Source organism: Scomber japonicus, chromosome 11 (assembly GCF_027409825.1).
Source record: "Scomber japonicus isolate fScoJap1 chromosome 11, fScoJap1.pri, whole genome shotgun sequence".
Taxonomy (NCBI): domain Eukaryota; kingdom Metazoa; phylum Chordata; class Actinopteri; order Scombriformes; family Scombridae; genus Scomber; species Scomber japonicus.
In genome coordinates, this window is record NC_070588.1 from 9485632 (window position 1) to 9513488 (window position 27857).

Sequence of the window (27857 nt, forward strand, 5' to 3'; positions counted from 1 at the left end):
TATTTACAGCGACTAACAGATATTCTGTCTTACCTTCGAAGTTTTGTGATGAAAAGTTGTACTTGAGAGCAAAAACCGCTGGTTTTAGTAAGTCCAACACGGCCGTGTTTGTTTACAACTCCATTTCACCCAGTGCCAGCATACAGTAGCTGCACCGGAACAACAAATAACCCTGGCAACCCGCAATTCCTAAATGGCTGGTACAATGTACACAGAACGTGTCAGAACGTCATTGTCGAACCTGTCAAAAAATTTTAAAAATATTAATTCGGACTAAATTTTTTTTTTAATGGAAAAGCAATACTTTCATTCTGTACCCCTCAAAACGCCCCGTGGCTGTATTATTTTTTTTTAAATATAGCTTTTAATAAATATTCTACATATTCAACCTTTAATCAGACTTGAACCTTTTTAAGGCCATCAATCTGCACATAACATCAGTCTAAATTCACTCAGGTAGCAGTTATGCTTATAGAGCTTGCTTTCCTTTCCTTTTTTTTCTTTTTCTTTTTTTAAATCTGAGCTTCAAAACAGTCTCGCTTTCCCTGAGCACATTTTAGCATTAATACACGCTCAATTCATGTAATCTCACAGGAGCACGCATTCTAGCACAAATGCTATTCAATTCACAGTTGTCCCTTGTGACCCTAAAATTTAAATTATTGCTGGACTAGTTTAAGCCAAAATAAAACGATTGCACTCAGTGTGTAAAAGTTCTGCTGTTGAAAGCTTTTCTCAGATGAATTCAGTTTGTAAGATATGTGTGGGTACAATAAAGCCATCCAACACGTGAATGGAATGTCAATACAAAACATATACTTTACACAACATAAAATATGCAGAATCAGTAAGAAGGCTGTGTTAGGTTGTTGTATGCAAAGAAGATAAGGGAGGTTTCTGCATGTTGATAGCGAAGGGGTTGGGGGAGACTGAATAGAGCACGTGAAGGTGTGCACAGCGATTTGTAGATGATTATAGTGAGCAGCCATGTAAATGAAAAGCAGAAGTCAGAAAAAGCAGAAAACATTAGCATTCCCCTCACCGGTGACACAACAGTGATGTAATCGGTAGTGACAGCGAAGTGGCCTCAGCGACACAACAGTCATTGATGTGGACGCCCATGTACATGTAAGTGAGCCGTGTATGTGAAAAGATAACAAAAACTAAACAAAAAAACAAGCTCTAGTAAGATTTTTTTTTTCATGTAACATGGAAAATGATAGTAAAAAAAAAACATTGCCAGAAAATGTGTTATATTACATTCATGGGTTTGCTGTTTGGCTTTTTTACTACCTTGAGTAGCGAGTGAAGACGAGAAATCAGGGCAGTGCTGACCCCCAGTGGTCAGAACTGCATATAACACCCAGAGCTCATAGCACAGAAACTTTGAGGTTCAGGAATATTCTGGTAGAAAATGTGTATGTATGTGTAGTTTTGTTTAATAAAGTGCTATGTTCTCTGAAGGATTAACATGCTAACTCTCATTATTGCTGATTATATTGATGTGTGGGTATCTTTCCTGATCAAATGAAGGCTAAATTGAACACTACCTCATCATTTCAAGCTGTTTTGCTATAGGCTCCAAATCCTCTCAGCTGATTACATGTACATATAACTCCATGTTTAACAAGGTCAGGTGGTTTCCTTTGATTCACTGCTAAAATAGAAATGATACCCATCTTCGTAATAACTCTGAACAACATCTCACAGCTCTCCTGCCTCCTTGTCTCATATTGAGCACCTCTCCTTACCAATTTTATTCTGAGAGGAGGAACATGAATGCAAATCAATAGAAGAGATGCAGTTACCTATTCTGTGTGCCAGCCCTGCCTCGATGTCCAGAAGGGCTGAAATCAATGAGGCAAAATGGAGCTTTCAGCATTCTCATGGCATAGAACCAAATGGGCCTTGACAGCTCCGAAGATTAATGAGGCGAACTTCTGCTGAACAAGCAGGACGGCTCTCAAAACATGTGTAGCCGTGTTCACCGTGGCTGTTGAACACAGGCCATAAAACAGCGAGTTACTGTAGTGTGGAGCTTGAGCTGAGAGAAAGAGAAAGAGCTGGTGTGCATTTTAATACCACATACATCAAACCACCCTTGACCAAAAAATAATGGACTCAATATTGTTATGTCTAAAGTCACAATACTTCTCTTTATTGAAATATAATCGACCCCTGAGGCTAGATAAAAAGGCCACACAGTTTGTGCCTCGTCTAGCTCCTCAGTCTGACACAGCCAGTTAGAACACAATAGACCTGTCCAAAAACACACATTACACAACCGGTGTGACAACTCCAGATTTAGCTTCGTTTTTTTTTTGTTGGTTTTTCTAACCTTTTTTTTCTTTCGTAATACAAACTTAAAAGTTTACATGGCCCTTTACATACTGACAATGTTTCAGGACATAAACAACTCAAATCATTTGCATAACTTCAACAATACTTGGTGTCTATTTGACAGAAGACAAAGAAAAAGCTACCTTTAAAAAAAAAAAAAAGATCGAAAATAAAAGTGCTCAATTTAGCTCACATATTATCCAGGGTCCGATAATTGAATATAATTTATTCACTTTTCAGCATTTGTGTTTGGTCTGCTTGAAATGTGAAGACAAAGCGACAAATCAGCAGGGTTTTTTTCTTCTTCTTTTCTTTTTTTTGTACCAGCCATGATGAATAATCCAAGAAATCTGTCAAACCAATTTGTCAAACTGTCAACTAGAAGACACCTAAGCTGGTACACGAGTTTGGTCTGCTTAAAGGAATAGTTCCACCATTTTTGGTAAATACACGTCTGTACTTTTTTGGCCCAAAGTTAGATGGGAACACAGACACCACTCTCATGTCTGTGGAGTAAATTATGAAGTTGGAGCCAGGCGATAGTTAGCCTAGCTTAGTTTAGCATAAAGACTGAAAAAGGACGAAACTGCTACATGGCCCCATTCGAAAGTAAGAAATATTACAACATATTACCTCCTGTAAAGCATTTTAGCTTCAGCTTTTGTACAGAATACACAAATAGGGTATAATGTGTTAATTAGTGAGCTTTAAAAGGTGCCTCCTATCATTCAGGCTAGCAGTTTCCCTCTGTTTCCGGTCTTTATGAACAGACATCCAGCCCTGGGTAAAACAGCCAATAAGTGTATTTCCCAAAAAATGTCCAACTATTCCTTTACTGAATTTCACATTGAACGATGACACATATATTTTTTTTTTAAATTACAAGTTGGACAACAAACTTTCTCTTTGACCCATTTAAGGTTATATTTTCACTTGAGAGGCGATCCACGTGAGCTCCAGTAAAGCAGAGGTCCTTATACTAGATGAGCTCAGGACCATATTCTGTCTTTCTTCACCTTGGTCCACAACACATAACACAAGTCTCTTCATAAGGGGGCTCCAAGGCAAAAAAGGCCTACGAGCCATCATGAGTCCAGAAGAAGAAGAAAAGAAAAAAAAAAGAGGGAGGGGGGGATTTTTTTGTCCAGGTCTGGGACACGCTGAGGTAACATAGACAGTAATAAATTATTCCGTTGTTTAAAAAACACTTTGCAAGAATCATATCAATAATTCATATCAATAATACAAAATGGTATCAAACAGACATTAATGCGACATTTTCTTCAAACACATTCAGTTTTTTTTTTTACTTTTTTTTTTTTCTCTCCCACGATCCAGAGTCTGTTGCTTCATTGCTCGATGATCAGTACTTCAATGTTTTAAAGTCCTTCTCTGAAAACTCTTTGTGAAGTCCCTTTTTTTAAAAAAAAAAACAGTAGATGTAGATTGACACTGTTTTTTTCTTTTCCTTCTTTTGTTTGAGGTTGTTTTTCCACGTTCATGCTGAGGTGAATTTGTGTGCCATTCAATACATGAAGGTTTTTTTTTCTTTTTCTTCCACACTCAACCATCTCATCTCAAAACTGATTTTCTTTCTTTCAATTGATTAAATTACAACTTATTTAATCTCGTTACAATCATCACCAAGGCAACAGGCATACACAGGCACACAGGGCACTAATCTCCCTTTTGCTTGTTTTGTTATTTGATTTTTTTTTACATTCAAATCATATTTTTCTTCTTTTTTTATACCGTGCCTTTCATTTCATTTCTCTTTACAGATCCGAAAAGTAAATGACATGCCAATAGGAAAAGTCAGAAATCGTATTAAAAGTGCAAAAATGTATTCCTTCAAGAGACAGTATTCATTCAGACAAAAAAAAAAGTTGTCCACCAAAACTTTTAGTGCGTTAACAGTACAAGCCATTTCATAGGTTATTAAATTGTACATTCCTATCCACCTCACAACTACAAACATGAATACACTGAATGTCTTGTTGCTTTGAGTGTGTGTGGTTTCCCCAACAACTAAACTTCATCTGTAGCTAGGTTAACATGGCTTTTTTTAAGCCCTGGGAGCATCACACTGCCTCATCCACAAAGACTTCCAATCTCTAAACATATTCCCAGGGCTACAGTATAAATCCCCAATCTTAAAAAAGGACTATTATCCTTTTACTGAGCGTGATTCATCTTCGAACATAGTCCTGAATTCAGCTGTGCAGTTTGAAAAGCCCCAAGACTGTATTAAAGTGACATCACATTATTTTGGTTAGTGGCCAGTGCAAAACAGCGTCTCCAGCCCGTTTCAGATCTGAAACATGTAGCTCTCATTGTCCCTTATCTACTCTGTTTCCTACAGATGCTTTGAAAAAAAAAACAGCATGACATTTGTTTACATTGCCACCTATAATCTGATTTTTATATCACAAATATACTTTAATGTTCTATTTTTTTAAGATACAAAAAACATGAAATGTAACTTTTGCTTTGAAGATTCTGCAGAGAATAAAAAGGCAAAATGATAATAATCAGGATTACTGTTCGTACAGCACTGATCAAGGTTGCACTCATCATGCCATAGACAGTGACTGTAGAGGCAACCTAAATTAACTGTAATTCATTTCAGACACTTGATGAAAAGTGGCTCTGAAATACCGTCTGTCTCTCTGATGAGGAAAATAATAAATCTGTCTGTAAACATGGCCGCTGACACGTCAGTGTTGGTTTAAACCCTGTTACATATACAAGTGTAACCACATACACTGACCAATCTCGCTCTCCTTCACAATTACAATTTTTTTAAACGTTACTCAACAAGCCGATATGACCGTAGCGTTCACTCGTCATCCCATATGACACATTTTTTCTCAGCATCATGTCACGTTTCTTTCGCTTGCTACAACACGTCCTTCCGTCCCGTCTGAACTCACATTCTTTAAAACCAGAGCGTCACATGACCACAAGGTACACGCACAACTCACAGTTCACTCATCAACGACACCACACAACATCTATTTTCATAGGTTTCCTCAAAAATCACTGTCACCGCTCTCTTATTTATCCACCGTGCCCTTATGACGTCCACTCTGCGGAGAGAGGATCACACAACTAACAACGACCAATCTCGAGATAACACAGTTGCTTTTTTTACTTCCATAAGTTGTAGGAAGGGGGGGGGGGAGTGTTAGGACAGGAAAGTGATGACCAGCAGATTTGTTGGAGTTAATCCATAAAACACGAGGCGCCGTTTTCCTTCCCTTTCTTATGAAGACAAAACTTACAATATCAAAGTGATATTGGCTCATTATCATCGATCCTCGGAGTCTGTTATCTTGTGCCACATTTGATAATGAACTCAAAAATACATTTGACTGAAAAGCTGTTCAGTGACACTGTACTTCTCGGTTAGATACGGATGGGAGAGATCAAAAACCTTCAAAGGGGGACCATAAAATTGAGGAGAGAGGACATAGCACTCATTCCAAGGCGTTGTGAAGGGCAAGAGGGGACATCAGTTCGACGTTTCAGATTCACTTCCCCCTCCTGGATCCATGTAGCCGTTCATCAAGTCTCCCTCTCCCCTGTTGTGCTCCAGTAGTTATCGACTGCTGGGGAGTTCCCTGACATCCGAAAGGTGTGTGGGTGTGCATGTTAAGGGTGTGTGTGTATGTTCAGGATGATAAACAGGAGGAGGAAGGAGGTCACAATATGGCGCAGTGGAATCTGTGAGAACCTGTGGAACGTTCTGCTCTCCATTTCATCTTCTTTTTCTTCTTCTGGTTTCGCTCTGGTACTTGTTGCCTGTGGGTGTGGAGAAAGAAAAAATAGCTTTTACAAAATAATTTTAACTCAAGGTCCACTTACTAGCTTTTTTTGTATTGGCTCATAATGTTTAATTTACAATGAGATTGTTTTATACAGAACAATGGAAGTTTATTCATCTCAGTAGTTATTTCTAAAGTCAAAGAATTAAAGGAATAATTTCTGGCAAGATTTAGATAAGAGGACTCATACCACTCTTATGTTTGTGCAATAAATATGACACTACAGCCATGAGATTGTTAGCATAGCTTAGCTTAGCAGCAAAGACTGTACATGAGGAAACAGCTAACCTGGCTCTGTCCAAAAGTAACAAAATCCTACTAGCAGCACATCTAAAGCTACACGAGTATCTAGCTCCCAATGCAGGTGGAGTTAATAGGATACCACAAGTGATGTTTTGAGCTCATTGCTCTTCATCAGACTGAACAACTTCTGACTTTTTTCTTACTTTAAGAGATTTGGTTATTTGGTCCAGCAACTGCTTTTCTACTCTGGAGTAGCTTCAAATTTACCGTTAAGACATGACAGCGGTGTTGATCCTTTCTTCCAACTCTTGTTTATAACCATTTATGTTAAGCAACTATCCCATTACATGCCCATTCAGTCAGTTTTGGTGAACATGTGACACAAATGATGGCATGATATCTGAATGATGTATCTCTATCTCTGTATCTCTATATTTCTGTTTGGCACATGATAAATACAGAAGACAAGACTTTTGACTGATTCAGTGTAATTCTGTTTGAAGTCCTCGTCTGTGTTCAGTCTTCCTCCTTCAAGAGGGTAAACATGTGCTCATTGCTCTTTGTTTTATGAACCTTGTTTTTCCCTCCACTTTTTCCTCTTTCCACAATACTTATTTTTGCAGAGTCCTGTGATTCATGCACCAGTAATTCCCGCTGCACCTATTATAAATCACAATGGCAACCATACAAGTGAGTCACACTAAGTTTAGAACCAGTACATAATATTTGTCACCTCTCTGAGATTTTACATTAACCATTTCACAGGTGAGTGTTCAAGTCAGCCAGCTATGAAGTACAATGAGGACAGTTGTTGCCGGAACAGCTGATGCATCAGTGAAAAAGAAAACATTTGACTGGCTTTCTATAGTCTGACCACTAGAGGACACTGCTGATTCATCGGTGTACTCTTCAGTTTTTGAATCTTATGAAAAAAAGAGATGAGAGCCTGCATTGTGTTTGGATATTTGGGTTAAAACTCCTCAAACACAGAGACATGACTACTTGTTGCTTGCTGTGGTCTTAGCAATAAGAGAGGAGGCCCTAAAACAGGATATGACCACATACAAAGCATGGACACCAACCAAATTCTTCTGAAATTACATGTGTCAAGACAGGAAATAGCTCTGGAATTTTTCTTTCCTTTTCCACTCCCTGCAAACACTTTCACTGCTGTCACATAGCAGCGTAACACTCTGTACTATAAACTTATAACACTTAAAATTAAGAGGAATACACTATGTTACTACCACTACTTTTCTAAGAAAAGGGAAGGGGTGGAGTATGGTGGTTGCTGCAGGTGAAACATACATAACGTTTCATTTCATACAAAGATCTCAGTGTCTTTATTTACTGAGAATACATGAAAAGTGAACCTGGAGTTACCTTATAACGCGGACCAGCTCATGAAAGGCTTTGTCCACATTCATAGGAGGATCCTTGGCACTGGTTTCAATATAAGTTATCTGAAGAAAAAGCAGAAATACTTCAAATCTAAGTACAAGAGTTGTATGATTGTATTACATAGGAAACTCCAGTACATGGAGACATAATACAGTGACTACAAAAGCAGTCTAGCAGTCAGGGAAATGACAGTGATTAATCAGACAAATGTGAAGTGTGTAAACAGTCTTAAATACACATATTTGCCCCTTGAATCCAAAATAGAAAAAATGAAAAATGAAAAAAAAAAAAGCATGACATAACAGTCCTGTGAAGTCACATCCCTGGAATTGGAGGTTACAGTGTGTGCGTGTGGCACAGTGAGCTGTCATTTTCCCCGAATTCCCGTGGACAAAAATCACTCAACACCACAGAAAGAGAGCACACTCAGCCCTCTCTTCTGCCAGGAATTCAAGGTTACAATATCACCAAATTACACTGAATACAATGGATGTGTACACTGTGTAGTAAAACACACAATGACAATACTCCGAACAGAATAATCCTACAGACATTCTTCATAAAACTAAAATAGCACACAATTAATACTCTTAGGCTTACTGAAGAGTGGGATCACAGGGTTTTTCTTCATTCAGGGAACACAAATACATTTTGAAGCCAAGAGAGCAGTAATCACTCCAAAAATATTTAACCTCACTTCTAAAACATTGAGTTATTTCTGATGTTCACCTTGTGTAAAGAAGAGTTCTCTCAGATCGGTATGATTGTTGTATTCTGTAACATCAAGCTATTGTCACATTAGGTGCATCCTAATGGGTGGATACTGTATAGCCTGACTTTACAAATAGTCTACTGTTCAGTTGTGGAAATCAAATTAAACTTGTTCTTAGTTTTGGATTGAAATATTTTGGATATTAGGACACACGTCTATGAGTGATGACTTTTCTTTTCTCTGCTGTTTCAGACATGCTGCACTGCCCTCGGTCACTGTGGCATACGCTCACACATGTAACAAACCTATTAGAAACCTGGTTTAACATGTAAATGACCAAGAACTCAGGTTTCTGTGGCAGAAATTGAGCTGTGTTGACAGGATATTTCAGATTATGTGTTATCATGTTACTGTAGAAGGCCAACACTAAAAGATAAAGTGTTTGAGGAGAGCTTCACCGCTTACATTATGTTTTGCAGCCATCTCTTGGCCCTGCTCAGAGGTGACTTTTCTCAGATGGACCAAATCCACTTTGTTTGCCACCAGCACCATGGGGAAGGCCTCCCTGAGAGGAAAAGGGCAGACACACACACACACACACACACACACACACACACAAAATGTCACATTTTTCTGTATGACTAAATAGGGAACAGTAACCATAATATCTGACAGGTTTAGTTCAGTTCAGGATATAATGTGTCATTAATACTGCCAGCAGACACATAGAAAGAGCATCACATGCTTCACAAAAATTCTGTGAGGTGTCAGATTTCTGCAACACTTGAATCTTGTAGAAAAGTGAGCAACAGCTACACCACTAAATATGGACAGATAGCAAGTCACTCAGTTCCAGTTTCTATTTTTGTTCCATCTCAAGCTCAGTTTTATTAGCTGCTGTCAGTCACTGTCACGAATAGACTCTTCTCTACTCTCACAGCGGCCATTCACAACATGAAACGACTTAGAAGTACTCGGCCTCTGCAGTGTCATGGAAATGGAGTAAAGATGAGATCCCCAAATACTGTCACAACACGCACCAAAAATTTCTGCTGAGCCTGCAAATCTCACTGAGGCTGAGGCTGGAAAAACTCCCACAGTCACAAGGCAGCGTTTGCTGAATACATTTTAATATGTTGAACTTTAGTGCATTTATTTCCAAAGGCATGCACATTGTGGAGTCAGGATATATCAGATGATGTTACTGAGCTGATTTGACCTGAAAGGTAATATCTTGCAGGGTGTAATGTTAAGATTTTGGTCATTGACATTCCTTTTATAACATTTTACTCACAAACTTAATGAGGAGCTAACAACATTAGCAGCCAGAGGATCAGTCAGGCTATGAGAAAGTCCGCAGTTTTAGCATATTGTAAATGTCTTTTACATCTGAAAGAGCAACTTCCTCTTTTGGCAACTTTGGTTTCCGGGACTTACTATATTTAACACGGTAATGCTCACACACTGTGTTCAATGCAATGGTTGATTGGTTGTTTGTATTGGGCATTTTGGGTGCTTTCCATTTTCCTTTCACAACCAAATAATCTGGTGAAAGTAAATGTGACTAATCTGACCTGCTTATTTAACTACAACCGGCCACATTATCTGACTGCTGATGCTGTAAATTAACTCACTATAGTGATGTTGTTGTTGTTGTTGTTGTTGTTGTTGTTGTTGTTGTCTCAGTAGTAACCCTGCTGAGTTTTTATAATGAATATGAAGTATAAAGTAATGAAAGTAAGAAAGAGGTTGTATTTAAAAAAAACCTGTATGCTCCTTGTACATAAAGGGGAAGCTTAGCAGATGTCATAGCATGACTGACATCTGTTATTTAAAAAAAAGAAAGAAAAGAGGACTTGGTCCATAAACATATACAGCCTCTGTACCCTTTGTCCAAAGCTGTGTTCAACTAGTTTTATAACAGGATTTTTTTGTGTGAACTGAAATAAAATCAAAATCAAAACCAGAAAACTTGTTTTTATTGTTCTATTTGCATCTCTAAAAACATTGTCATTAGCTATGCTTGCAGATAGATAGATTATTAACCGCCCCCCTGCCCACCACCAAATAAGGTTTTGAGTATATTATATACCTGTAGTGATCTCCCACCCAGAGTCACATTGTGCACATTTACCCACGAGGCACAGCGGCTTAACTTCATTGATTATTCAAATCTCTCGACACGCTGTCAGGATCTCAACCTAATGGTAATTAATGTTCTGTGTTCTTCTGCATATTCAAAAGGTCATACACAGTCCAGGTTCATACAAAAGCAGCATGAGCTCCATCAGAGTTGAAAAAAAAGCTCAAAAGTGTTTCCCTTGGAGAATTTCCTCTCTCCTGTCAACAACCACAATTTTAGTTTTGCTGCTTAAATGTCCCACAACATTGCTGTAGTGACTTTACTGAGCACATGGAAACATTTAGAGTTACTGAAAGCAGCCTCTCTCATCTTTACAGTTAATCATTCAAGAAAACACTCATACATCAATACAACACACAATAAATAAATCACTTGGAAAGCTTGTGCTGCTCAACATAATTTTAAAAGCAATACAGTCTACAGGGACTGATAGAGGTGGAGTGAAATGTCCACAGTAAGCAGCTCTGTCGGGCCTCCCTCGTTCTTTTCCACACTATTCTATCTTTACGCACAGGGTCTATTTTTTCACCAAAACACAAATAAAAGCTTTAAGCAGCAAAACTAAAAACTGTATAAACTTGACAGGACAGGCAAAACTCTCCTGGGAAAAACACAATTAAACTTTTAGCTCCTGAAATTAAATGTTTTAGCCAATTTAGGATTTAACAGGAGGGCGGCTGCTTCACTGTATGAACCTGAACTGTGTGTGTGTGTGTGTGTGTGTGTGTGTGTGTGTGTGTGTGTGTGTGTGTGACCTTTCGAATGTGTAGAGGAACACAGAACATTGATTAACATCAGATCCTGACCCATCCCGTCACCTTGTCGGGAGATTTAAATAATCAATGAAGTTACGCTGCTGTCCTTCGTGCATGAATGTACACAATGTCTCTCTGTGTGGGAGATCACTGCAGGTATATAATTATAACAAAAAAAAGTGAAGGTACACGTACAAAAAACAGGTAAAGCTAATTTAATTCACACAAAAAAAACTGAAAAACAAAATAATGCACTGTATCTTTATCCTCTAATCAAATAAGTTGAACACAGCTTTGGACGGAGGGTCAAAGGGTCCTGAGCTTACCCATCATCATCTTTAACACTCATGATCTACTGCTTGTCACTGAATCAAATTAGCCTAGGTAGGATTGATTTCTCTTTTTACTTTTTACTCACATTTAGAAAGATGTTTATGGTGAGTGACGTCACACACAAAACCCATTGCTAATTGTGTCTCTGCGCTTGATTAACCAAGACTTTTGGGGTATGATATTCAGCCACAGTGTGAATAAGTAACTTCTATGAAATCATAACCTGACTCCTAGCCATATCCACATCATACCTCAATATGCTCTTGTGGGTTTGTATGTGTGTGTGTGTGTGTGTGTGTGTGTGTGTGTGTCTGTGTGTGTCTGTGCATAGTGGTCTGTATTTCTGAGCTCAGCTGTTGTATCTTACCTGTCTTTGACCCGTAGTATGAGTTGATGGAATCGGTCAACGTGTTCAAAGCTGGCCTTGTCTGTCACAGAGAAGACGATGAGGAAGCCGTCCCCTGTCCTCATGTACTGCTCCCTCATTGCGCTGAACTCCTCCTGTCCGGCTGTGTCCAGCACTGAGTGGATGAAGGGACAACAAATTGATTTTTACTGACTTTTTTAATTTATAACACACACAGATGATAGGTTTGACATGGACTATATGGAGCAGTTACTGCAGCTGAACCAGAGATGTTGTCGTCTTCTTCGTTCATGCATTCCTTCCTTAAGTGAGCAGGCTGTAGTAGACCAACCTCAGACTTTGATGTGTAGCCTATCAAAGCTGTGATTAAAGAGTTATTCCAAATATTAACTGTTTGACATTTCCCAACCAAAAGTGATTTATACTGACCATATTTGCAGTAATCATTGCACAAGAAGATTGCAATTTTGTTATTGTGACCTGTTCCAATTTTGCTGCACAAAAATGAACCGCAGAGAGGATTTTCTTAGCTGTGAATCACTCCATATTTACAATACAGTGCATTACATTTACCTTCCACCATTTTATTTGAGTGTCCGCATGCTGAGTGTGTAAATATCTCCACTTTATACTGGCATCAAATATACAATGGACCAAAAAGAATCCCACAACTGAGAGCTCCACATTTTAAAGATGTGAAAACTACCATAGTGCCACTGTTCAGCTGATGGTGATGCCAATTAGTTAGTGTCTGAAATCTTGCAGCTCACTACTGAGTAAACTATTTAGCAGTGATTTCGGACACAGAAGCAGGCTGTGGAGGTTGTATGATTACCTCCACCTGTGCATTTTCATAATAGGAAAGGCTTCTTGTTTAGATTTTGATGACCTTTTGACCCACCTTCCAGCCACACTCCCCTCATGTAACTATTCTGTCTGAACTGGGAAGATTTAAGGTGATGGTAGAGGTCATTTGGTTTAAAATAATAATATTGTCATCTTGGTGTGGTTTCTTAATTCCTTCCCAAACTTTATGTATCCAATATAATCTGAGTACTTTTTTACTACTATTGTTTTTATTGCTTTTGTACTTTATTCTTTCTATTATTCTATCTCTTTCTATTTTTACTATCCACTTTGCTGCTTCAATAATGTAAATGTCCCCGCCGTGGGACTAATAAAGGAATATCTTATCTTATTTTATTTAGAGATGGTCATTTCTCCCACATATTACAATATCAGTAAAGTATTTTACTAAATGTCATTAAGTCTTGGACAGAGCTGCTATTCTTATAGTTAACCCAAAGTCTGAAGCATGAACCTGCACAAGGTACCGCAGAAATATAGTTCAAAGTTTTTTAAAAAGTCATTAAAGTATAAATAAAAAGTGCCCTCACTGCTCAGTGATGGACATGTGTAATTGAAACCAGGAGTAAAAAGTAAAAATAAACCCTTTTAAGAAGATTAGCACGGGGGAGATAGGATCATCCTCAGCAGCTGCTTGGCTAATTCGACATGCACATACTTTACCACTCACCATCCAGTATCGCCCACTGTCCGTCGATCTCTGTGTGCTTCAGATACGAGTCCTCTATCGTGGGATCGTAGTCCGGCACAAAGATCTTCTGGAAAAATTGGATGGTGAGGGCACTTTTCCCAACACCACCATCCCCCACCACCACCAGCTTGTACGTTGGCAGGTTGTCACTTGGCACGGCGCTGGTCGCCATGGCTACCCCCCGGCAGTGGTGGTAAAGGTGGGAAGTCGGCTTGTCGGAGGCGGATGAGACACACCTGGCTGTAATGGAGGACTGAGACAGAGGGAGAGAGAGAGAGAGAGAGAGAGGAGGGGGGGTGGGGGGGAGAACAAGGGATTGAGGTGTTAAGGTTTTTGTTGCGGTTGCTTTTTTCATCACCATGGAGACCACAGACCACAGCTAAGACTTTTGGATCAAAGCAGTAAGATGGAAAAAAATATATAAATATGTGTAGTACAACAATGAAGAAAGAGTTCATTTTAGTTCAGCACGCTACGAGTAGACCAACAACACATACTGTACTCTCAAAGCTGGATAACAGATATTTAAATTCATCTACCAGAGAAATACAGCAACATAAATAAGAGCTGTACATTACTATATAAATCAATATGGCATAGTAATGGACTTAAAATTGATAAGATCATAAATCCAGTTGTATTTTGTTTTTGTGTTGCTGCATTTAATTAAAATGCAATTTGTGTTTACCATAAAATGCTTTTATCATTGTTCATTACATTCATTTATTCATCGTCTTTATTTATTTCTTGGTTTTATTGTAATTATTTTGAAATATGTAACTGAATATTTGTTTTTATGTTTGTGAAGCAATTTGTAAAAATGTTTTTTGGGTTAGGGTAGATGCTATACAAATATTTTTATTATTAATTTGGGCAAAAGCAGAAGAGCTAAAGAGAGAAGCGGATAGGAGGCAGAGTGTCAGTGTAGTCATCTATCAACCAACTATCACACCCTCGTTTAACTCTTACGGCTTTTCTTAGTTGTGAATTTAACCCTTTCATAATGTTTGACCCATACTTTTTTTCTTCCTCTAATGTGACCCAGAGTATACCCATATTCATTCTTCACATTTAATATAATGTGTTGAAATGGCTCTCATGTTTTATGTAACATTGGACCATAACATAGTGTATTTTAAACAGATTATCATAAAAACTAAAGAATAAACTCTCTCTGCTCTCTGAAAGCTTTGATGAGGATAAATCATGTTTATCTGTGACTGCTGAGGTCTTTGTGAAAGATTTGTGGTTCTGTATAGAGACTAATTATATGAGGGTTAAGAGTGAAATCAGTCAAATGAAAAAAAGGTAAAGTGAAACAATTTCTATTTTTAGACAGAACCTGGTGCTTTCCGGCCTCTTTGAATATTATTTGTTGTTTTTTTTTAGAGTGAATATCTAGCTGCCATTACAGGAACTGCCTCTTAAGGGGTTTTGACTTGAGTATTTGTGCAAGATGGGCAACAATGAAACTATAAATCCCTGCACAGTCATTCCTGTGACAAGACTCTGGCCTTTTTTTTCTTCAGCTCCAGCACAGCAAGATTTGGCTCGACTGTGGCGTTCGTAGCTGTGATCATATGCCTTCTCACTGGGGCCTCAAAGCAGGGGATAACCAAACTGACAAAAGGTATCACTAGGTCAAGCAATGATGGTTTTACCGGCAAACAGACTGCAGGCATCTCTAAAGAAAGTGTTGTTTAGCTTTCAACACTTAAGACTCTCTGTGGTGTCACGGCTACGTACTTCTCATTACTGTCAAACAGATATCAGCCTCGCTAATTCACTCTCCTATAGCTTCATTGGAGCTGTGTGTGCCATCTTAAAATGCAAACCGAGCATTTCCTGTGGCTGCTGCTTCATGTAGCCAGCTTCCCGCCGGCAAACCACAAAAAAGGTTTTTATTATTGAGGAGCAACAGGAAATTCAGTAGTGTTTAGTCATCAACGTCAACACCACCTTACTGCCTCAGTGCTGAAAGATATGAGCAGCATTTTCACACATTTTGAGTGCGTGAGTGAGAGTAAAACTGAGAGGTCAGATGAGGTGAAAGTGACAGGACATTACACAGGGTCCCTGAGGATACTTAAAAAGTCTTAAGATATCTTAAATTTAGTTTTTGATATTTGTAGGTCTAGAAATATCTTATAGGAGTTCATGCATTAAATCAGAGTGTGAATGAACTATTTATATTATTTATCATTATTATCTTTATTTTCTGATTATTTTACATAACCAACCTATCAACTTATTAATCAAAGTAAAACATAATCAGCAGTTGGAACTATAATGAAACTAATCATCCTATTTAAGGGTCAGTGACAAATAAGAGTTGGCAATTCAAAAATATGTTTAAAAATACTTTTAAAAGCAGCATCAGGTTTGTTAAAATGTACAGTTTGTGTTTTTGTGGTTTTATGTCATTTGAAATGACATTTGCACTATTTTTTATCAAAAGTAAGACTGAAAGCTCCTGAAAATGTCAAATGGTGTAACCACAAAAGAATGATAAATATTAAATATTTCATCCACCTACAGTATATTTAAGTGTACTTACACAAATAATTACTTCATTTAAAAACATCTAATGAAAAGAAAAACAAAATAGTATTTCTGCATTTTGTCAATATTGATCAGGACATATCTTATCTCATATCTTTATAAATAGGTTTTGACAAATGATGTAAAATTTGTTTTTAAATAACCCATAGCGTTACATTGCAAAAGTGGATTGTATTTATTCTACATTTTAGTTCACATTTATGAAAAAATAATGGTTACACCAATTGACACTGGGCTGTATCATGTCATTGACCCATAAATGACTTCAAAATGAGTACGACACTCACATGTGACACTCTTGTTATGACAGAGGACAAAAGCTTTACACAGAATAAATACATAACGTTATCATAAATCATGATAAATGATAACTCACTATCAGAAAGAAGTTTGTTATTGTCTATTTCTCGCCAGTTTCAGTTTCAATAAAACTCATAACTGTGTATAAAGTAGTCTATTTTGACATATTCTTTTGTGGCAGCGATGGTATTATATATTCCTTTGAGAGATATTAAAAAGTCATAAAATTTGCACTTAAAGATACCCTGTTAAAGCCCGGGTATGACAACCGTATGGAAAAGTGTCTTTAGCAAGATTTGAGTGTACATTTAGCGTTGTAGCTGTCTACTTTCTCTATCCCACAGAAACCACAGAGCCGGCAGTGATATACGACGGCTGAGACACACATGGATAACTGCAGCTTGTAATTATAGCTTCAACAAAAAAAAAAAAAACCCCAACAACATCTAAAATAAGAAAATATAATCTATCTTGTGAAAATATGAGAATGAATAGTGAAGTTAAAGTGAAGAGTCTGTTTAAACACTTACAACTAATAAAGATGTGTTTTATACTCTGGGGAAACAGCTTGTACAGTATTCAACAAATGTGCCTTTTTTCTATATATCCCATATAGTCCCATTAATACAGTAATACTGTACGGCTCGAATCACTCAGGGCAATGACATAAGAGCTTTAATATGCGTCATGCAATCTCGTGCTGTTATGGCAAAAAGCTCACACCGCAGCTGGCCACAAAAGACGGAGAGAGACAGAGAGAGAGTAGAGAGAGAGAGACACGACGAGAGGGAGAGAGAGATACGAGAGCAGGAGAGGAGGGTGAGAGAAATCGGAAACAGAAGAGTGAAGCAGTGTGAACGAGGGCACACGAGGACAAAGTTGAGAGAAATGTTACAATAGGCTTGTTCAGAGACACCTCTCTCTCTCTTTTACTGACTGTTTAATAGAGAATTATTTTACATGTTTAAAATGATCTGTCTGACAATCACGAGCAGCAACTTAACACTTGATCAGTAAGGAGACGATTAAGACCAATAAACCCAAACTACTGTCTTATTTCGTCACTTGACTGTCAGACCAAAGAACAGACCAAAACTATAACCATAGTCCTCCCATAAATGATAAAGTATACATATATACCTACAACTTTGTGGGTTTGAGTTTACAGACCTATTGCTCCTGATAGAAGCTTTAAGATAACTTTACTACATTTAAGATAACTTTACTACATTTAAGATAACTTTACTACATTTAGGATAACTTTACTACATTTAAGATAACTTTACTACATTTAGGATAACTTTACTACATTTAAGATAACTTTACTACATTTAAGATAACTTTACTACATTTAGGATAACTTTACTACATTTAAGATAACTTTACTACATTTAAGATAACTTTACTACATTTAGGATAACTTTACTACATTTAGGATAACTTTACTACATTTAAGATAACTTTACCACATTTAAGATAACTTTACTACATTTAGGATAACTTTACTACATTTAAGATAACTTTACTACATTTAGGATAACTTTACTACATTTAAGATAACTACTACATTTTTAGACAACTTTACTACACTATAAGATGAGTTAACAACACTTTAAGATAACTACAACATTAAAAAGATTGGTTTTACTACATTTTACGATATCCTCAGATCGCAAATCGTGGCAAAAATGCAGAAGAATACAAGGCAGGAAATCTAAAAATGTATAATTTGCTTTATACAACCACAAAACTAAAGTTCGGAGTAGATTTGATTTGTAGTAAATGTGTTAAAACAATCATTTAAGGAAAGTCATCCACAGTGTTAATATAAACTTAATCTTTATTTGTGATTAAACTTAATCTGTCCCATCTTACTGTGAACCCTTTAAATTTATAGTTTTCATTAAAACTGTAAAACGAGTCAAAGGCAGACCAACAAAATAAAAATAAAAAAAGAAAGTCACTCACTACTAGCTCAACTCCCCCACCAACACACCCACACACCCATTCCTCCTTCATCCACCAGGAAACAGCTGTCAGCTGGCTGCAGTCCATCCTATCCTGCCCAACACAATGGAGGGAAGGAAGATGTTTCCTTCCTTTCCAAAAGCCAGCCGGACAAACCAATCAGTCAGTCTGAACCAGTCAGTAAGGGCAAAGAACTCAACCAAAAACTCATGATGTTAAAAAGCTCCTTCAGCCAGTCAGCCAGTCAGTCAGTCAGTCAGTCAGAGAGTTGGCAGGCTGTCAAAAAGTCACATTAAAATAACATTATGGCTACATCCTGGAAAGTAAAAAGCACAGCAGCTCGAGAAGCCCCATGAAATAACGGTACAGCTTCTGTCACCAGTTGTGGTTTTGACACCAGTCATGCGTGGAGACCGTCCCGAGGCCGATCCGAAGCAGCCGGGTCACAACCTCGTAGGGTGTGTCAGCGTTTCCCACTGACAGGCCCCCGTTTGGTGGGGTTGCACAAAAAAAAATCTCCGAAACACAACTGACTGTTCCGTGAGACAAAAATAATCCACAGACGAGCTCGGTCGAGGAAATTTGACTGAGTCTCGACCAAAATTTGGCCCAATCTGTCCTGTGTGTGGCTGCACGGATTTAACAAACCATGATGTTTTAAACAGACGGCCGACCGACGCTAAAAAGAACATAGTTACAGTAACAACAACACTTGTCAATGTCCACAATAATGGCAATAAATTTGTTGTAAGCTGACATTTTCCGATGCTAAAAATGACACTTTCCAAAAAAACACTCTCCAAAGGGGATGAAAATGGGAAAATATTGGTCTTGTGTTGCATTTTGGACACAAAAAATGAAGCTTTATGAAACAAATCTCTGCCTTAATCAAGTGATGTTATGTAGTAGCAACATTTATGACTTTCTGATGCCTAAACTCTGTGATCACTCATTTTTTATGTCAATATGCAGTTATTATTATTTTATATATTTATGTTATTTATGTCACTAATTCAAGCAGGACTGGATTCAAGGTCTACATGTGGAGTCACAACAATTACGGTTAGCTTTCATTAACATTAAGATGTATCAAATCATTATTTTATTATTATTTGAGGTTTTTTGGCATAACTTCACCTACTTTAAAAGTGCATGGAAGTATGTGAATGAAAAAGAACAATAATATTATATAGACAACTACAATATACAACTAATAGTTATTTTCTCAATCAAATAATCTGTAAATTTTACCTATTTTGATTTTTCAAAGCAAATAAAAAACACAGAAATTAAATTATTTAAGTCTCAAATTGTATGACTTGTCCTACAGTGGCCTAAAATGCCCAAAAATGTATGTATTTTTGTGCAGCTGGTACACATTTTGCACATTTTTAAAGGTAACAGAAATAATTATGGCTGTCATATTCTCATTTTAGAAAAGATCATAATATAGTTTGATTGTGAATCTATTTTCATTGTAATAATGTCAAATCTAAAGAAAACATGAACATTAAATACATTTGTGGCTAAAGATTTTAGATATTCTACTTATTATAAGATAACAAAGAAAAACAGTAAATAATTACCATAATAGGCTGGAATCAGATAATCTTGCCACTTAATAGTAGTTGCTTATCAATTTTCTGTTGATGAATCAGTTAAAATCAGATATAAACAGGATCCAAAACCTGTGGAGTCATGGAGTTTCTGTCCATGTGTGTCAAAATGTTCAAGTTATTCTCCTCCACTCCTTCTTAACAGATTACTCGTTGTAAAGCACATTTTTGTCTTTTTGGCCCCAAACAAAAACAGGAAGAAAAGACTTAACCTTTGTCCTATTGTTTTGGCCTGTGTATGCAGACTGCAAGCTTTTTTCTTTCTTTTTTTTCCTGAAAATGCTCATGAACAGAAAACAACAGAAACATGCCCTCATTTATGATCTTTTTTTCCATTTTTCAATAAAAAATCTGAGAAAAAATATCATTTCAAATCCATAAATGTGCTTGGATTTCTTGTAGCACTCACTGAATAACATGTAAAGTATTATAACGTATTATATAAAGCATCTTAAGCTCATTTGAAATCCTACTTTGGGATACAGTTACAGATATCCAGGAAATACTGAGTCCTCCTCTCATCACAAAAAATTAAGAAATATATCATTTTAAATCCACATATTAGCTTGGATGTCTTGTAGCACTCACTGGACAACATGGAAGTATTATATAAAGCATCTTAGGCTCATTTGGAGTCCTATTCAAGCTTTTCTCACCTTATCCCTCACCTTAAGTGCCAGTCTCTGCAGCTATAGCTACAGACTCTTCTCATCACATTGTGACAGCTATAAGACCTAAAGAAGAGTGTCAAGTAGTGTCACAATCAGTCAATCTGTAGCACATACACCCCCCCCCCCTTACACTGACACAACATTTAAAATAAGTAAGAGGGGCAGCTGCTATGACTTGGACTTAATATTTTGTCTTCAGCAGGACTTCATTGAGTCACTCTGGCCTCTGTTAAGAAGTGGCTGGTTGCTGCCTTGGGAAAGGATAAAGGGACTTCCCTCTTCACATGGGAACAAAGCAGCAACATAACTCACAGCATAAGAAGGAACACAGCGGTGCACACCCCAGCCTGTACTGCAGCTTTGATATCAGCGCTCATCCATCACTCTAAAGGAGGTGTTAAGACAGTTCACAGAGTTCAAAATGTAAACCCCACCTTTAACTTGTTTTTTTTTTTTTTTTTTTTTGTTCTTCAACTGAATGCTGATCTTATCTTCTGTGTACAGATTGTTTGTTCTTTTTTATGTTTGGTATGTGAAACTCATTTAAGAATTACATCATTTCATTTAATCTGATGTGATAGTGTTTTTTACAAAGTGTTTAAATCTTCACTTCAGAGTGTAGGTTCTTGTCATAAACAGTGGCGATATTAATGCTGTTACAAATCAGATACATATTAATACATGACTGCAGTCTTAATCAGTTCACTGTGTTTGCCACCATGGCATCACATTCACTGGATTTCTGTACTAAATTATTTGTCTCTCTGGATTCAAATCTCAAACATCTTCTTCACACAAGTATAAATTCAGTATAAATTCCTGTACGATGCAAACTGACCAACTAAGCTACTGCAGTGTTTCCCTTGTAGCCTCTTTATACAAATTATGAGCCTGTCACAATAATTATCGACTTATCGTACAATAACGTGATTATTGACATCATCGTGCCAATATATCGACTTATCGTATGATGACCAATCAGTTTTTTACCTCAGTATTGCACACTTCACATTAGCAGCTAAGAGGGTACTCATGTCAGATTGGCTAAGTGAGTAGTGTCCTCCATTCCTCACTGTGTAAGTCCTGAGTGGAGACTGCAGAAGTGAGCAGCGCCGCTTAAATGAAATTAAAGATAAATAATTCTGTCCCGGCTCATAATGGCAATCAGTGTTTTAACAGAAGTGTAGCGCCCACTCTCAATAATGACAATAATATTATTTATCGCGATTATTTCTGAGACAATATATCATCCAACAGAAGTAGTTATCGTGACAGGCCTACCTCCTTCTCCTCACTTTCTAAAGAACAGCTGTGTGAAAGGTACTTTTATAAGAGTAGCGTATAGCTCCTTTAGGAATACAGCAGTGTATAATATGTGTGCCTAGTGAGCGTGTTGTTCAGTGAGTGGCTGAAATGTGAAGGTGAATGTACGCCTGTCACGATAATTACGTTATGGACATATTATTATTAATACACAGATATGACTTTGATCATTTTCCCTGACATCAATATTACCCATTGTCTTAAATTTTTTGCTCAGTTTAGTGAATAAAAGCCAAGACTCCCCCAGGCCCCGTTTGCCACCTGCTGATTAAAGTGAAGGATGTTAGCCCTAAAGTAACCCACAATGGGTAGCCTAGCCTGGCCGGGCTAACTTAAGGTGGACCGACTTTTAAGGTGGACCATCTATTCTCATTGTAGTGACAATCTGAGCTGCTACTAAACTGAGAGCAGAGAAATGTCTGGCGAAACACAAAACTCTCCCAAAACTCTTCACTCCCTCTAGTAACTCCTCAAATAGGTAAGTATCGTATTTGAAACCGGCATAAAATGGTCTTAAAAAAAGCGGAGCAGAGTAAAAGTTTAGCAGTAAGTTGTTAGTATGGTAGTAAATGGCAGTAAATGTCCAGTACAGACTACACTGTGTCTGTCAACAAATGCTGCAGCTCTTCAAAGTCAAGAAAAGTCTCATCTGTTGTTTCTTCAATTGCTGGAAGAGTGAAGAGAGTTAGCGACACTGGCTTAGCCTAACCCGACCTTTAAGCTATTCTATATTTCATATTTGATCTCTATTTCATTGTTTAAGGACTATTGTTGGTTTTACTGCTTTTAGATTTGATGTTTTATAAACTTATTTGCCTGTACTTTTTGTCAGAACTTATTATTCTTGCCTTGCTGTTATATTATAAAGGGGGTTTCATACATTTCATACAAAGGGGGTTAGGGTAACTCAGTGTGCTTTAAGGGTTAGGGTTATATCAGGGGATGATTATATCATCACAATAATATCTCTATTTCATGGTTTAAGGACTATTGATGGTTTTATTGTTTTATGATTTGGTTTATGATTTTGGAAAGCACTTTGTAGCATTGTTTTGATATATAAATAAAGTCAGTATTATTATTTTTTATCATTATTGGTGGTAATAGTAGTAGTAGTAATAGCATTTGAGTCAAGCTATGGTAAAGATACAGTGTATTCAGATGTCTTTAAACTTCTTTAAAAGCATTTAGTCTACATCACTTTGAATCAGACACACTTAAATATAAAATTATGTTAAGATGATGACAGTCTTCATACCAAAGATCTTCCAACACCCCTCCCTGCAACATTCAGCAGGGAGGAGGACAAAGTGCAAATAGCCTCGTAGTCGTCGGCTGTGCAGCTGATCACATGATTGTGATTCATCATCACTGATGACTAACTTAGCACAGCCTCCAGTCTCGCAGCGTTTAGCCATAAATTGCATCGATGTCTTTTTTTCATTATACGACACCATTTGGAGGATTTCTCTTGGCTGGATAAAGCTGCTATTCATTAAAAAAAAAAAAAAAAAAGGTTCACATACACAACTCAAATGTCCCTCTCTCTGCTGATGTACTGTGACTCGATGCTGGCACTTTATACTCTGACCTTCCCATTCATTCATTCATTCAGTCCGAAAATTTTACTTTTTTTTCTTTTTTCTGGCTTTTTGTGAATTTGAAGCAGGGCACAGGATGTCAGGACTGAACTCCTCCCAGACATCAGTGACAGTGAATGGCTAAGTAGACTGTAACTGTTACTTTTTGAGACAAAGAAAGAGCTGCATTGAGCCAATTACATAATATTATTCATGCTTATTATATGTCCTGTCATTAAAAGGACATGCAGTAAGTTACTACAATTTATTTATTCTGCTCTTGTTGGTTAACTATGATGTAATATATCTTGGAACAAATAAAACCACATTATCTCCCAGTAGTAGTTTGGTTTTCTAAAGATACTGTACTGTGCATTAGTCATTGCAGACAGCTAGGGCTGGGCAATATATCCATATTACATTGATATCATAACATGAGACCCAGATAGGGGTCGTCCCTATGTTCACACAGCCCAAAAGTAATGTGATATCATTTTCTGAACTTATCAGACTGTTTTAGCTGTGTCATTAGTGGCCTTTAGAGCCTGACTAACATATCAGTCAGTTGATATTAGCCTATCACACAGATATATCAGTATCGGCATATATGTTGTCCAATAGGCACCGATATATATTTCTTAAAGTTATATTATATTAAAGTTATATATATAGATATTTTATGTATATCTGATCATTTTCCTTGATTCAAGTTTAATGTATTTGGTTGTTGTTGTTTTTTTATTATTTATAGGAATTTATTAGTATTATTTTTCATTATTTATTAGTATTATTAAATTCCCAGTGAAGTTTACTACTGAAGTTTCAGTGCACTCGTGTCATTTTGAAAATAAAGTTTATAGTAAAACATATCACAGCCTACTTTGTCACAAATATTTGATAACCACATTGCAAAAAAAAAAAAGCATTTAGTCTTATATATTATATCGGCATCGGCCCCAAAAGTCCAGTATCGGTTGGGCTCTATTGGCCTTTACTAACTCAGTCATTATAACCACATTTCTGATAATTATTTATCAAATATTTAATTGTGTATTTTGTGAAAAGACCAGTTATGATATGTTATGATATGCTGATGCTGTTTGCTCATGGCTTCAGAGACCAAATTTGCAGACTGTGTACACGTGGTGAAATACTTTGAGTTTTCAGCTTATTAAGTCTCTAAGTGCCACCACTTTAGTACACATTATTTGTATCATATTTTTCACTTTATCTTAATCAAACAAGTGTATATTTATATTTGTTTTCATGTTCAATTTGAGTCACATGTTTTCTCCATGGTAACCAGATGCTATCCTTAGTTACATCACATCATCCCGACCGGAGACAAACAAAACGAGGACGTAATCTTAAAAGTTACAGATCAAAATATTGACAAGGAAGTTCAGTGAAAACTACAATCACCATGGCAACGATAGTAACACTACCCAAGATCACACGTGCTAAGATTAAACACTAAGAAATGTACTTAGTCATGTTTTTGAGTTTAGTCTCATGTTATGCATACCTATGGAATATCAATTTGATTCTTTTATAAATCTTTTTGCCATGATTTATTGATCTGTATTGATATTGGAAAATACCCTTTAAAAATATGAAGGATAATAATGCTTAACACTAATATCATGAGGATAATATTGAGATATCGTGATTGGAGATGTACAGAATTAAGCAACAACTGTTCACGAGTAACTTTAGTCAAATTTAAGGAGTAAAACAATCAAATTAGTCCCATTTTATTTTACAGGAAGTGTTCCAACTTAACTCAAATCAGCTGTATCTAGTAGAGCCAACACCATCATTATTCATCGCTGTAATGTCAACATTTCAGTGTAGCTGCTCTACTGAAAATGTGGAGTTTTGTTTGTGTCAGAGCGGCATTTCCTCCCACTGTACCTGAACTTTACACATTGTGTGTTTATTCCTGTTACTTTGAATGTTGGTCAATCTCAGCTCAGCACCTCTGGTCAAGTTACAGCTGCAACAACAAACTGTACATCATATTATATGCATCAGTAGGAAAGATACTGAGGTCTACACTTAATGGACAAAGAATTTAGTGAAACTCCTCAAACCCAAAACAACAAAGCAACTATTCATCTGAATTTGCTTGCAGAAAAAAAACCTGGAAAACTTGTATTCTGATTTATGGTTATTAAAAAGGAAATATCCAGTTTAGTTGGTGAAACCTTATGTCAGCTGTAAGGAGAGCAATACTGGCTTTAGGAGAATACATTCATTTTAATTATTTTTATTTATGTGTCAGATTCACGCCCTGATTAACACTCCTATGATTAACTACATGAACATCTGGGTTGCTGAAGTCATGCATGTCCCTGCTTGGATTTGTCCTTGCTGTCAAACGACAGAAAAAGAGCTGCAACAATTAGCCGATTAATCAATTAGTCGATTGACAGAAAGTTAGTCAGCAGCTATTTTCATTTATTCATTAATCATCAAATCATAAAGTTTCTTAAGTCATATTTTAAACTGAATATGTTTAGGTTGTGGACTTTCAGTGGAGACAAAAATAAACATTTTAGAAACAGTGATTGATATTTTTTCATCATTTTCAGACATTTTATGGCTCAAGCGACTAATCAGAGAAAATAATCTACACTTTAAATCAATAATTAAAATAATTGTGAGTCACTGCTCTACACTGAAGCTGCAACCTGCTGGTCACAAGCCTGCTTCTCTAAACTTAAGGTCAAGTTTTTGTCACGTCTGTCAAACATGAGAAATGAGACTCCATGTGTGCTTGTTCCAATCTGAATCTCACATGTGCTTTAATAATAACGAGTAATAACAAGGGCTAATGTCCCTCAGTCAAAGGTCACAATTAAGTTTTAGGGTAATATTGAAACACACAAGCAACTTCACCATTACCATCACCACCACCACCACCACCATCATCATCATCATCATCATCATCATCATCATCATCATCACCACTATCATCATCATCAGCAGCAGCAGCAGCATGGGTTTGACATTTCCACTAGGTTATGATGGAGGGATAAAGGGAGAAGGGCTGGTCGGTTCCTGGACAGCTAAATTATCTGGTGATTTCACTTTGCTATTAATAGTGATTAACGTGTGTGTGTCAGTGTGTTACTGTGTGTGTGTGTGTGTCTTTCTGCAGACTGACTGGTGCTTCTGAATGATCTCATCCAATGATTTGATACATGAAGAATCTCTCTGTTCTCTCTCTCTCTCTCAATCTGCTGCACACCATTTCTGCCCTAGAGTTAGACACTACAGTGCATATATATGTGTATGTGTGTGTGTCAAAATACATACTATACATGTGTGTGTGTGTGTGTGTGTGTGTGTGTGGTAGTAGTAGTAGTAGTAGTAGTAGTAGACCTAGTAGAAGGTCTCTGGTTCATTTTGGATCATTTTTGACAGACGAGGAGAGACAAGTAGTGTGTTTTTGTTTCGTACCCATGGGATACATTTTGACACACAGAGGCAAGGCCCGTGTGTGTGTATGTGTGTGTCTTTATGTGTGTGTGTGTGTGTGTGTGTGTGTGTGTGTGTGTGTGTGTGTGTGTGTCTTCATATGTGTATGTGTGCATATAAGCGACCGTATGGAAACCCCGACAGTAGCCGCCCCTGAATAACGGATTTGGGTTGCTTCATCCCTCTCTCTCTCTCTCTCTCTTTCTCTCTCTCGCTCTCTCTCTCTCTTGTGAAGTTTGCAGCAAAACGGAATTTCCGCAAACGGGATTCACTCGCCCATAACCTCAATTTTAACCCTACAAATTTCCTCTGACCGTCCATCTCGGGTGTCATTTAGTGTACAATAAAAAATAAAAAGAGCTCTGCCACATAGTAAGTTATGTGTAATAGTTAAGGATGTTATTGAAACGCTACATTGTAACTAGTCGCTGTTGCCTTCACTGTCCGCATTCACGACCCCTCTTCTTTCTCTCAGCGGGGAAAAGCTACTCACCAATACGAGCTCCGCTGTCTGTGTGTGAACACAAAGAAGGGAGAAAAAAACCCTCCTCACACCGACATATTCCTCCTCATCTCCGCTCTCCTTCTCGCCTTTCTAGCCACCGCCGCCCTTTCGCCACAGACGGGAGTGAGCTCCCCACATCTGCGAAACAATACGTTGAGTAGCTAATCTTT

At 37.3% G+C, this 27857-nt stretch overlaps 1 protein-coding gene across 1 annotated transcript; it reads right to left on the reverse strand.

Annotated features, from left to right (window-relative positions):
* Positions 1 to 2133: 2133 nt before the first annotated feature.
* Positions 2134 to 27817, reverse strand: LOC128367963 (ras-related protein M-Ras). The gene is made up of 6 exons (XM_053328673.1): positions 27676 to 27817; positions 13659 to 13932; positions 12122 to 12275; positions 8989 to 9088; positions 7794 to 7873; positions 2134 to 6144 (listed from the first exon to the last, which is right to left on the reverse strand). The coding sequence occupies exons 2-6, from the start codon at positions 13849 to 13851 to the stop codon at positions 6045 to 6047; spliced, it is 627 nt and encodes a 208-aa protein (XP_053184648.1). The 5' UTR covers positions 13852 to 13932; positions 27676 to 27817; the 3' UTR covers positions 2134 to 6044.
* Positions 27818 to 27857: the final 40 nt, after the last annotated feature.

Excerpts from the sequence above, each read along its gene's own strand:
- LOC128367963 (XM_053328673.1), bottom strand. The coding sequence starts at position 13,851 with ATGGCGACCAGCGCCGTGCCAAGTGACAACCTGCCAACGTACAAGCTG. Across the intron at positions 12,276-13,658 it reads ACAGTGGGCGATACTGGATG|TGCTGGACACAGCCGGACAG; the intron begins GTGAGTGGTAAA and ends TCATCCACTCAG. Across the intron at positions 9,089-12,121 it reads ATACTACGGGTCAAAGACAG|GGAGGCCTTCCCCATGGTGC; the intron begins GTAAGATACAAC and ends TTTTCCTCTCAG.